The sequence below is a fragment of the Cynocephalus volans genome, chromosome 11 (assembly GCF_027409185.1).
Source record: "Cynocephalus volans isolate mCynVol1 chromosome 11, mCynVol1.pri, whole genome shotgun sequence".
In the NCBI taxonomy this organism is placed as follows: domain Eukaryota; kingdom Metazoa; phylum Chordata; class Mammalia; order Dermoptera; family Cynocephalidae; genus Cynocephalus; species Cynocephalus volans.
In genome coordinates, this window is record NC_084470.1 from 122,832,661 (window position 1) to 122,845,164 (window position 12,504).

The 12,504-nt window shown below is 51.5% G+C and overlaps 1 protein-coding gene across 2 annotated transcripts in view; it reads right to left on the reverse strand.

Annotated features, from left to right (window-relative positions):
- LGR6 (leucine rich repeat containing G protein-coupled receptor 6) overlaps positions 1-12,504 on the reverse strand; it is a 113,339-nt gene continuing 100,835 nt past the window's right edge. For both annotated transcript variants that reach the window (XM_063114759.1, XM_063114760.1), the window contains 7 exons: positions 11,990-12,055; positions 10,856-10,927; positions 10,386-10,457; positions 8,587-8,712; positions 7,435-7,595; positions 3,619-3,699; positions 1-1,256 (listed from right to left, as the gene is read on the reverse strand). In XM_063114759.1, the coding sequence (XP_062970829.1) occupies positions 1-1,256; positions 3,619-3,699; positions 7,435-7,595; positions 8,587-8,712; positions 10,386-10,457; positions 10,856-10,927; positions 11,990-12,055 (1,834 nt within the window). The remainder of the gene's footprint in view (positions 1,257-3,618; positions 3,700-7,434; positions 7,596-8,586; positions 8,713-10,385; positions 10,458-10,855; positions 10,928-11,989; positions 12,056-12,504) is intronic.

The window sequence follows — 12,504 nt, forward strand, 5'->3', positions numbered from 1 at the left end:
TTATAAGTGTGAGGCAAAGGCTGAGCCAGAGGGCCGGAAGCACCCGCCCACCGACGAGCCCCCGCAGGCTGACGTGGCTCTCTCTGCCCTCAGCAGCAGTTCTCCATCCATGGAGGGTTGTGGGTTCCCAAAGTGGGTCCCCTCTGGCTCTACAAAATGACTGCCCTCCAGCCTGGTGGCCCCTGGCTGCTGACAGGAGATGAGGGTCACTGAGGGGAAGCCATAGGTCTCCAACCCAGGGGGCTGCCCAGCCTCAGAAGCTTCCAGAATGAGATCCACATCAGAGAAGGCCACCAGGGCCTGGGTGGAGTCACAGGAGCTCTTCTCCAGCTCACTGGCAGCAGCGTAGGCTAGAGGCCCTGGGGCCCCTGTGCGGGGCCAGAGCCGCCGAAGGTCATCCCGGAAGTGGGGGTTGAAGAGCAGGTACAGCAGTGGATTGAGGCAGGCCGGCAGGGGCAGCACCACAAGCAGGACAGACTTGACAGCCTCAGGAGTGACAGGGAAGAGGCCCAGCATGGAGGCGAAGCTGAGGAAGGCCACGGGACAGTACAGAAGCCCATCTGCGAAGATGAGCCAGGCCACGTGCCTCACCATGGCGCAGTCCCACACGGCCTCAAAGTCTCCCCGCGGCAGGTCACAGTAGAGTTTGATGTAGGCACCAGCCACGACCAGGAAGCAGAAGGAGTTCATCATGACCAGGGCCACGGCGAAGCCCAGGGCAGCTGGCTGGCCCTCGGGTGGGGCATAGGGCAGGCAGAGTGGGGAGGCCCCATATTCTCCCACTGAGGCAAGGGGCAGAGCCGCGGCCAGCCCTGCCAGTGTCAGGCAGCCCAGGGCCCCTGCTCGAACGCTGCCGAGGGAGGGGGACTTCCCGTAGGCCCGGACGCAGGAGACAGAGATGCTGCACTGCACCGCAGCCAGCGTGAGCAGCAGCACCGAGGCCTCCGACCCAAGTACCGCCAGGAAGCCGGTAGCCCGGCAGCCCAGCCCCGTCTCCCAGCGGGCTCCGTACTCGGCGAACTGGCCGAAGGTCAAGGCATCCACCGAGGCTAAAAGGCCACAGGAAATGCCAGTCAAGGTGTTGGCACCTGCAATTGCACCTACCACAAACTTGACTGGGGACAGGGGGACAGGCCCGCCAACAAACACGGTCAGCAGCACCAGCCCGTTACAGAGCATGGAGAGCAGCGTGATGGCCCACACGGCAAGGCGGATGCCCCAGCTCTCAAACAGGTGCTCACAGGGCTTGAAGGGGCCTGTAGGAAAGACAATCAGACATTACCCCTGGGCCAGAGGCTGCTGAGACCAAGTCCTGGGGACAAGGCCAGCCTCTCTACTCAGAGAAACCCCAGTCTAAAGGAGATGAACATGGCCTCTGCTCACAGAGAACTCCAGGCCTGAGGGAGGCTGTCCTGGCCTTGGCTCTCAGAGAACTCCTGGTCTGGGGAGGCTGACCTGGCCTCTCACCTCAGAGAACTCCCAGCTGGGAATGAGGGGAGGAACAGGGGGACATACACAGCTCTTCTGCCAAGGAGCTGCAAATGGGGTGAAAGCTAACCTTCCCAATACACATAGAAAATAGAAACACGAAAAACATACACACAGTGCGAATTTATGCAGTGCAAACCCAGACACTGAGGAAATGTCAAGTAAAACAGTCTTTCCAAAATTTGGAAGAAAGGAAGGAACAGCCTGGCATAAAGAAGTGACGAGGGCATCAGAATTGGGATATGGCTGGGGCAGAGACACAGAGGCTTGAGGGGCTGCCCAGAGAGTAACCACTCTACGGCCCGAGGCTCGGCTTCTCCCAGTCAGTGCCCAGTGATCTATGAAGGACTCCGCTGTGGGTGAGCTCCGACCAGGCTGGCTCTCCCTTGCCCTGTGAGAGGGGTGCAGACTGCGTTGAACATTCATCAGTCAGTCAGCATTGGGGAGGTGAAGCTTACCAAGTGAATTAAAATACAGACAACTTCTGGGGTTTTCCAGCCTGGCTCCACGCTACATGGGTGAGATCTTGGTGTTTTCCATCTCTCTCCCCAGAGTCTGTTCTTAAATGATCTTGTAACTTTGGACATATTATTTCTTCATTTCCTTGGGCTTCAGACTCTTGTTCTTTAATGTATTGCTAGGTAGCTGGGAATTTGAAAGGCTTTTGGAAAAGCTATTTTTAAAACATGTTTTTTTCTGATTACCAAATAATAGATGGTAATTGTAGAAAATTTGAAAATATAACACGGAAAAATTAGAACTGCTTATGACCTCACTCTCAGAGAAAACTCATTATTCTAGCATGTTTCCTTCCAGTTTTTAAAAAATATGTATATATGTACAGATTTTTAAACTAAATTGGGATTTTACTGTGTATAGCTTTTTATTCTAAGTTAAATCTTATTATGCACACTTTACTATATCCTTATATTCCTCAAAAACGTATTTTCAATGGTTGTGAAATAAATACTCCACCATATGGATGTACCAAATTCATTTGACCATTTGTATGAGCTATTTTAAAAGTAAGTTCAAGTTGGACCTTGTCTTTTGGAACTTCCTATTCTACCTCATCCCAGTTGATTACTGGTTTTCAGAGGTGAAATTTCTGTGGCAGTGTGAATGCAGCATGTGGGTTTCCAAGTCAAAAAATACCACCTGCTTCCTCCAGGTTGGGCTAGTGCTCTGGCCCCGGGTTGGCACTAGGGGGCGTGCCGTTGTCACTAAGTGCCAAGAGCTAGTGCTGGGCAAGGTCAGGCAAGCCCTCTATAGACTTTAGAGAGGGCAAGGGGAGAAGGCCAAGGGGCCTGAGCCAAAGAAAGATGGAAAACTGGAAAATGTAGGTGGGATGAAATAGAAGCAGCAAACTGTTCATCGCTTTCTGTTCATTCTGAACAGTTCCTGTCCTGGCCTAAGCAGTATGCCATGTGCCTTCTGGAGTGGACTGTTAGTATTTGATATGCAAGGGAAGGGAATTCTTCACTCTAAACACCTTAGGTTGAATTGCGCCAAGGGGAAAGATAATTTTCTTTCTTTCTTTCTTAATAGCAGGATGAATTTAGGTTAGACTCTCAAAGAGGCTTCCTAAGCTGTAAGGGTTAGACAGTACTGTAAAAAGTTACCCAGGGATACTGTGGAGTTTTTCCACCCTGGAAAGTTTTGATAAAGAGAGACTGCAACGTTCCTGGGATGGAGCAGAGAGGGATGGAGAAGGTGACCTTTCAGAGTCCCATCTGACTCTAGGACTCTGCACTGTAGCTCTTAGACTGAGGGAATGCTCAGAAGCGGCCCCACGTGCCACCCTGAGCCATGGGATCAAGGCCCTCTTCTTGCTCTTAATGAGAACAGTTTTCTCCTGGATGCATACCCTCTAATTGGCTCATTTGTAAAGGTTGCTTGACCCCTCCCACCAACACCTCAACACTGCTCCCCATGAGTAGCCACCCAAGGGAAAGAACTCTAGCTCCTTCCCCAGGAATTATGAGAACTGGCTACTCTCCCCCAGCAGGTTGGGTGTCAGGCAAAGAAAGTGCCCAAAGCATGGCTGCGGACATGTCAGGCTGAACTGGCATCTCATCTAGGTGGTGGGATACCCCTTCCCCACCCGCTTTCCCCTGCTTCCCTGAATACCTGGAATAGGGCTACACTGAACACTGGGGTGTGGCTTTGAGTCCTCCATCTCCAGCCGGAGCTCGTCCAGGTCCAGGTCATCTGAGAGGGGAGACAAGAATGTGGCTCAGGGCCCCAGGTCTTGGTTAGTCAAGGCCCCTCTTTCTCCACATGCCCACCCCCTTTAAGCAGTTGTTCCTGACTAGCTCCGCTCAGCACTGGTCATTCCAGCAGCCCTATACTTCTCTGTCTACCCTTGGGTATAAACATAATGTTTATATATGTTTATATGTTTTATATGTTTATATAATGACCAATAAGGTCAGCTCCCTATTATCCACATGTGGATTATCTGCATTTCTGGTTCTGTACAGCAAACATTTTAACTGGACCTGCTCTTTCTATTACTGAGCATCTTCTTGGACTAAGGCGCTCTCCAGTCTGCCTTTGTCTGCGAGTGCTGCTTGGAGTTCGAGTGAAGGCTGCCTTAACAATGGGATGAAGAAGAACATCGGAGAGCTGGAGTGTGCTCAGAGGTGAACCAGGGATGGTGAGAGAGCAGTAGCTGTTGGAATGAGAATCAGTCAAAGCAAATGGAGGGTATTTAACTTGGACAAGGCAAGAGTTAAGTGGGGATACAATGCCTGTCCTCAAAGAGCTGAAGGCCTGTTTGGCATAGAGGAATTAGACTCTTGCATGCTATTTTATCCCAGGGGGTAGAACCAGGATCAATGGATAGACTGTAGAAGGAGGCAAACTATGATGCAAATGGAAATGCTCTAGTTCTTCCTAACAAGAATAAATCCCCACAATTAGAGTTGTTCAACAAAGGAACACTCCACCTTCAGCAGGTGCACAGTGGGTCCATTTATGCTGAATGCAATGCCAACTATATTCAGGCACTAGGCAAATGAAGAGAAATTCAAGGTTGAATAAGAGGTGGCCCTGCTCTCAAGGAGCTTATGGAGACAAATGAGAAAACAAATTGTCATGCTACAATGTGCTACATCAACTAATAGATCGACTTAATGAGGGTTAACACTCCTTGAGCTCTTACTCTGCACCAGGTACTGTGCCCAGTGAGTCCTCATTTTAATGCCTCATTAACCTTCACAGCAGCTACATGAGGCAGATGACAAATGGGAAAACTGAGGCTCCTTAAAGTTAAGTGGCTTACCCCAGGTCTCATAGCTGGTAAGTAACAGACCAGAATTCAAACCCAGGTTTGTCTGACTATAGAGCCCAGATGTTCAACCATTATGCTCATTATCCTGGGCAAGGAACTGATTATTTAGGGGGGATGGGGGGGAAGGGACAAGGGAGTTTTGCAGATGCATGAGCTGGGCACAATTCATCACTGGCGATATTGAAGCAGAAAGTCCACAGTGTGACAGAGGGCACTTCCACACTGACTCCAAAGTTGGACTAGATCATCTTTAACATTCCTTCTGATTCTAAGCCCAGGCTCTATGATTCTGTTAGTCTGAGAAAATAGGATTAGGAAGGTAAATTCATTGTTAAAGAAATTCTGCAATATCTTGGAATCAGATGAGTTTTTTTTTTTTTTTTTTTTTTTTTTTTTTTTTCTTATTTACTATTGCAGTGTTTCTTAAACTAGGGCCTGTGAATTCCAGGGGGTTATGGACATCTTGGGGGTCCATGAATTCTATAAGAATTCTGCAATCATAATCTAAAACATTTTTATAACCTATAAAGACAATACTTTCTTTTGCAGCGATAATGCATCATTGAAAGACTTTTTAAAGAATGAAACTTAAGTTTCTCAGGTCAGACTGGGAAAGGTGTCTGAGGATCTAAGTGATGAAGAATTGCTTGTCTTTAAAAGGTACCTGTATATTATTCAGGTTTGAGAGGCGGCACTCTGTGGGTTCTTTCTCCATTGTACAGGTAATGCATAGGCGACTCTGTTGCACTTATCCCTACCTTTGACTCACAAGATCTGTTTCCTGTGTGGATCCTTCCTCCCTACTTAAAGGGCAAACACCTTCATTTGGGAGTTTTTCCAGGAGTCAGGAAGACTGGAGCCGTCGCTGGCCTGAACACCATCAAGGTGGGGAGGAGGCCGAGGTGTGCCCGCAAAGTCCTGGCATTTCCTTCCCTCTCTACCTTTCATTCCCCACCCACCCCTGCTCTCCAGAATGGAGTTCAGCAATCCTTTGAAATCAAAATGCATGAATGAAATAGGAGGGGTGAAACCCATAGACTCGGTCTGAGGCTGGGAAAGTCACAGCCAAGGTGTTAAGTAACCACTCTTCAAACGAGGAGGAAATTGAATCTGGCTGGAGCAGCAGCTCCTGGCTTTCCTTCTCGAGGCTCATTAGCTCCCACAGGAAGTGGGGGGCCCTGCCCTGGCTCCTGTTACAGGCGGCAGGCAACCCACGATCTCGACGCCCTGTGGTTCTCCAAGACCTAAGCCCGGTGGAAAGTTTCACCTTGAGGAAGGAAAGTTTCCATTCCTTCTTCCAGCCCCCTGAGGGAGTGTACAGCAGACATCTGGGAATGTCCCCCAGGGACAGCCATCTGCCAGCCCAGAACCAGCCAGGCTACTGAGCTCCTCCTCATTGGGTGCTCCTACCCTCCCTGGGGAGGAGCTTGGGTACACTGGGAGGGAGGCTCTAAGAGACCCCCAGATTGTCTGCCCCACATTTGGCCTCCGTAAGCTGTGTCCTGGACTGTACAACCACACACCCGCTATGCATGTATACCAGAAAGCACCAGTTCTCAGTAGTCGTAGCAGTAAACATACTTTGCCATTTATGGAATATTTTAATCCTCCCTATCAGCCTGTAAGATATGTATTATCTTTCTCATTTAAAGATAAGGAAATGGAGGCTCAGGAAGGCTAAATAACTCTTCCAAGGCAACCCAATTGGTGAATGGCATAGTTTGGTTTAGATCTTAGTTCTGTCGACACTGTCATGAGATGTTTTTTCATACATGTTTAGATTTGATTTTTCTGTTTAGCTTATCCATTGAGATATTGTAGAGAAGGAGTGTGGGATGGAAAAAGAAATCCAAAAAGCAGAGACCCCTTTTCTTTCCCTCCTAATTCTGCTGGTGTTCTGTAACATGGGGCAGGGGAGAGGGAAACACTTCTCTCTCCCCTTTATCTAAGACGCCTCTTGGCCACCTGCTTCCTCTGTCTTTTACCCCGACTCTTCCAGAAACAGAGACCCATCTGGCCAAGACTGCAATGGCTCACTTCTTTGAGGTCCTGTTGTACCCAGTGGCCACTGAAGTCTCTCTTGCAGACTCATGGGACAGACTAGAGGCTCAGGGCAGACTTGGATGGCGATAAACCCAACACTTTTCCTTTTGGTTCTAGGACATACTGTGAGGGTTTTTTTTTTTTTTTTTCCTGGAAGCAGGTTTAATTCAATTGGTTTAATTCAATCCTACTTGGCTCAGGTTTATGAAATAATGGGTCTGTCTTCTCTGGAATGCCCTAAGGTTGAAGGCCCCATGTGGCGAGGAGGCAGCCAAGGAGAAGAAACACATGAGTCACAAGGGCAGAGGTATTCAGTGAGGTGGTGCGTGTGCAGTGCTTGAGAATGGAAAAGGGCTAGGCGAATACTGAGACATTACCACTGCCATTGTTACCATCGTTATTTTTTCACCAAGCACCTCAGGGGCATAGCCTTGGAGGAACCAGGTGCTAACAGAAGTAGTTTTCCCCAGGTCACAAGCAGCCTCACTGCACTCCTGGGACATGCTTCTGCACTCTGTTAGATCCCCTCTCTGGTCCCCCAAGCCTCCTCTCTAACTTCCTCTCCACAGTCCCCAATGCTGCCCAGCCCAGGGCCCCCAGACACTCACAGTGGTTCTCTGTTGGTCCAACAAGGAGGCCCAGGGGCCTTTTTGGAGCTTCCTCATCATCAAGGTGAAAGTCCTCGGCCTCCCACTGCCCAGAGGCCTTGAAGAAGCTGGCACACACACCGTAGGCACAGCACTGGTAGGCATAGGGCACCTCCAGGATCCTGGGTCGGGGGGGGCACAGGCTGCCTCAACATGCTTGGGATCTAAGTCATTAGTCTGAGTTAAGAGATGCCCAGCCCAGGGAATAGACACTCAGTACCTGCCCTTCAACCCCAAAGTGCCCTGATCCCTGTGCCAGCAGCCTCCTGGGCTTCCTTGTAAGAATCTTGCAGCCTGACTCCTGACTCTGAAGGGCATCTTCCAGTCTTTACCTCATTCATCTTGAGAACAGAGACATGGAGAGAAACTTTCTGCCCATTGTTGAAGGAGTCCCTTAAGCAGGCTCAGAGTGGGCAGTAGCTTCCCACACAGCGCTCAGGGTGCTCTGCTCCACCTTCCAGGCAGCAACTCTTCTTTTATATTTCAGGAGACAGGGAATCTCCTAGTGACTCTTTACCCTTGCCTTTAGGGGGACCCACACCCTGTCCCCCCTCTCTGGGCACATCAGAGCTGGACTTGGTGCCCTCCGAGGGTGAGGACAGATGCCTCAGGGCATCTCATTAGTTTGCAGCAGACAAGACTTGGGCCACACAGGCCGTGCTGCTGCTGCTGAAGGAGGCCTGGATGTCATTAGCACCAGGGACTGGCTGCACAGCTTGTTTTCCACTCATCAGTGCCCTGGGCTCTGCCCCGATTCCAGGGGCCCAGATGCTGCCCAAGTAAGGACATACAATCTGGCTGTGGGGAACCAGGCAAGGGGTGAGGAGGTCCAGGGGGCCTTCTTACTTTTGTCCTTACAGGTCCCAGTGCCCCCTAGGGTTGATACTTGGGACAGGGGGAGATGTTAGAAAGAAGATGAGGATGAAGGAGAGGCATGATCCAGACCCCAGTTGGGCTGGTAGGAGGTGGGATGGGCCCTTCCCAGTCTTGGCCAAACTCCAAGCCATTAGGCTCTTGTCAGGGAGAGGCCCTGTGGCTTTCTCCCTGTCTCTCTAGAGCCTCCAGCTGCCCCGGGGCAAACCTACCTAGGTGTGGGGGAAACCAGGCCCTCACCTCAGTTTTGGGAAACTGTCCTTGGAGAAGGCCTGAGATAGAGCCATGTTCCCTTTGAGCTTCAGATGCATCAGGCCCCCAAGTCCGGCCAGGGGCAGTGTGGTCAGCTGGTTGTCTGTCAGGTCCCTAGGACAGTGGATGGTCAGGGTTATTGGCAGTCAGTGAGATTGCTGAGGGGACAGGGCTGTGCTGAGGGTGTGGCCAGCGTGCCTGGGATGGAAGCAAGAGGAGAGGAGCAGAGGACAGAAGATAAGCATAGAGAGATGAGAGCATTAAACGCTGGGGGAGGAGGGTGGTCAAGACTTCCTAGAGGCACCATCTATGACTCATTCATTCATTCATTCATTCATTCATTCAACAAACACTGGGTGCCAGCTAGGTACCAGGACTGTTCTAACTTAATGCCAAGCTGTTTCAATTTGTAAGTAACAAAGCCCACCTCCCTGCTCCTGTACCCAGGTCTGAGTCCCGTCCAGGAGTCCCTGCCCACCTCCTTAGGGGACCCTCTTCTTGTTCTTATTTATCCCCATCCCCAGCCTTTCCCCCTGCTTTTCTGAGGATACAGAGACCAGAGTCTGGGATTGGACAGAGCTGGCCATCTGGCTACAAGCAGGGATTGGGTCATCCATTCCATCTTGCAGAGGTTGCTTTGTAGCCAGAGGTGAGGACATACATGGTCTTCTACCGAAGACGCATTAGAGGAAGCCAGGACTCCAAACCAAACACCACGACCACAGACTGTGCGTTGTGGAAACAGCCCTAGACCGGAAGGCAGGAAACCTGGCACTGTCACCAACTCACTATGTAACCAAAGGGAGTTACAAATCTGCCTGAGTTTCAATGTCCTCATCTTTCAAAGGGATAAAAATGTCTACCCTACCTATCTGGCAGGAGTAGAGCAAACAGGAGAGGGAAGACGGAGGTGAGAGTTTTGCAAGGCCACAATCCAGAGCCCAGACAGCCGCAGCCTGGGGAGGGACTGTGTGCTGCTGCGATCCCTGGGCTCTAGCCCCTGGCGTTGAGCAAGCTTCTCCCTCTGGGCCTTGGAGGCCTCACCTGTGAAGTAAGGGGATGGGATTGCATGATCTCTGAGGCCAGGGCTGGAACTAGCCCAAAGGAGTCTTTGTGTTAATCAGAAAAGGTCCCTTCTGGGTGGATGGGCCTTTAGGATGCACAGCTTGGCAAGCAGGTGGCAGGATGTCCACTCCCTCCTGGGCAGGAGCCCTTCTGCAGTAAATAACCTGTACCGTGGTATGCAGCAGCCCCACCAGAGGCCCCTTCCAGTCCTGACATAATGACCATGTAGCCAGCACTGCATGCTCTCTGTTTATATCCTATGTAATTTAGAGGAACTGTGGTCCCCTGCTACCCCACAGAATGGCAGCCCTCTAAAGTAATGCTCAAGCAGGGGACCCCTGAGTTCTCTGAGACCCTGGTCCCATATCCGCCACCACCCTTCTGTGCGTGAAGGAGTTCCAGGCCCTTAATCTTCTTTACTGCTGCATATAGAAGATAACGGAGGAACTGGGGGACATGGGGAGGGGCTGATACTGCCAAAATATTGCAGAACATCAGCAGATGATATTCCAGAGCTTGCAAGAGCAGACTGTTAATCAGGCCCCACAGTCTGTCAAACTGACTGTCAGAATGATTCATTAGGCTGGAGCCCATCTTCCTGGGATGTGTGGTCAAACATTTATGCATGTCCTTGCTCTGGGGTGGCCCTCCAGACCCTGTGGGCCAGCCCAGACTCCTGATTGGTCCCCAGTATCCTGGAGGAGAGTGCAGCAGGCACTTACAGCTTGACCAGGGAGTGCAGGGTCGAGAAGGCCTCAGGGTGGATGAACCGGATGGAGTTCCAGCTTAGGTCCCTGTAGGCAGAGAGGGTGTGATAGGAGAGGACAGTGACATGTGAAGGACTCATTGTTCCCACTCTGGGCTCTCCCTCACATACCCCACATCTGACTTGCCCCCAGTAGCAGTAACCTTACCCTTTGGTTCCCAACCTGGCAGTGGCCCCAGGAACAGGGACATGGCAGAGTTTGGCTTCAGATTCTATTTGCCCCCTGGGTACCAGCTGGAGAAGTGGCTTGAGAAGCCACCTTTCTGGGGAAGCACCTCTCCTCTGTGCATGTGTGCTGGGGGAAGGGGTGGGGAGCAGGAAGGCGATGCGCATGTCACATCTGCTTAAATTGTACTATGGGAATGAGCCTGGCAGAGGGATACAGTGGCTCCTCCAGGGCCCACCCTGGGTACTACAGGTACTCACAGGGCTTGCAGGGAGCTCAGCTGGCTGAAGGTGTCAGCTCCAATTTCCCAGATGCGGTTGTGTTGGAGGCCACTAGGGCAGCAAGACAGACTGGATGAGCCTACAGGCTCAGTCCCTGGCTCTGTTCCATGCCCCCCAAGCACTGAGAGGAAGAAAGGAGAGCCCCCCACTTCTCCTGGCACTAGAAGAAAGGGCCCAGCCCGAGGAAGTCACCAAAATTAAAGGGAGCACAAGGGGATCCGGTTGCCTCAGATAAGTGGGTCAGGAGACAAAGCTACAAAACCATCCCTGTGGCCCAAAAGGGAGTCAGCTTCCAGTGTTCCCACTGGGCCTGGCTCCCAGCCCAGCTGAACTGCCCTCCCAACTCCCCATTGCCATGGGTCCTCCAGACCCTAGCCCAGCAGCAGAGCACCACCCAGCCCTTGGACAGCCTAAGCGACTGGCTGGAGTGGGAAAGCAGAGCTCAGTGGACTGATTGTCTGAATGGCAGACTGACCCTGGGCCTCCACCATGTGGAAGACCTTCCTTCCTTTGGCACCTAGACAAATAGGACAGACCCTGTCATACCTCTACCCTGGCCCCAAAAGGGACTGACCTGCCTAGAAGCAGGAAACAGATGTAGGGAGGCCCTGCTAGCTCCAGGAGCTGGGTGACAGAACTTAGAGAAATGACTTTTTCCGTATGAAATTTGAATCCCATGTATGATCGTGCATGTCTGTGTGTACATGCACACATATACACATGTGTGTGTTTAGGGGGTGTGGAAATTGAGAAAGCATGCTCCAAAGTGCAGGGTGTCTCTAGTTCCTCCTTCTCTAGTGCAGCCCACTGAGCTCTGATGTGGCCCTGTTCCTCCACTGGCCCTAATCACTACTGCATTTCTGTGTGGCTGCTGACTCATAAGGAGACACCTTGGTACTCCTTTTGGGCACTAGCTCCTGGGTCTGTCATCTGCTGGAGTTCTAGAGGACTCATCCAGGCCTCTGCCAAGCTCCTAGCCTAACTTCTGGGTTCAACAAACTCAGAGGAGGTAGGAAGGTCAGAGTGTGCTTTGGCCTTTGCTGACTCCATCCCCTCAGGTCCACCCAGAGTCTGGCTTGCATGCCTTTGCCTCTCCCCTGTCCCCACACTCACATTTCTTCCAACTTCTGACACCTGCGCAGGCTGGGCAGCTCCTCGATTTGATTATGAGACAGTTCCCTGGGGAAGAGAGAAAGGCCTGGGCTCTGGGGAAGCAGTGGCAATGTAGGCGCCAGAGGGGACCTGGTCAGGGCTGTGGGGACCCCACAGGTATATGGCTATTAACACATCTCACACCAGGATACTCACTTCCCCAATTAGACTTGTCTGAATTTCCTCCTGCTAAGTCCCACTCCTGACTGTGCCCGGCTGGAGCATTTTTCCAGTAAGGCTGCCTCATCTATATGAAGGACCCTGGGAGGGTCATGGTGACGAGGAAAGAGGCAGAGTGGAGTACAGGGGCACAGAGACCGCCAGCAGGGAACACATCAGGCATTACTGAGCAGGCTGCCCAAAGCCAACCCAAGCACCTGTACTTCTCATGTATGGAGTGTGCAGGGGAGATCAGAGCTGGAGGCCATTAGGCATCACCTGGCGCAACCCCTTCACTGAGATGAGGAACCTGAGGC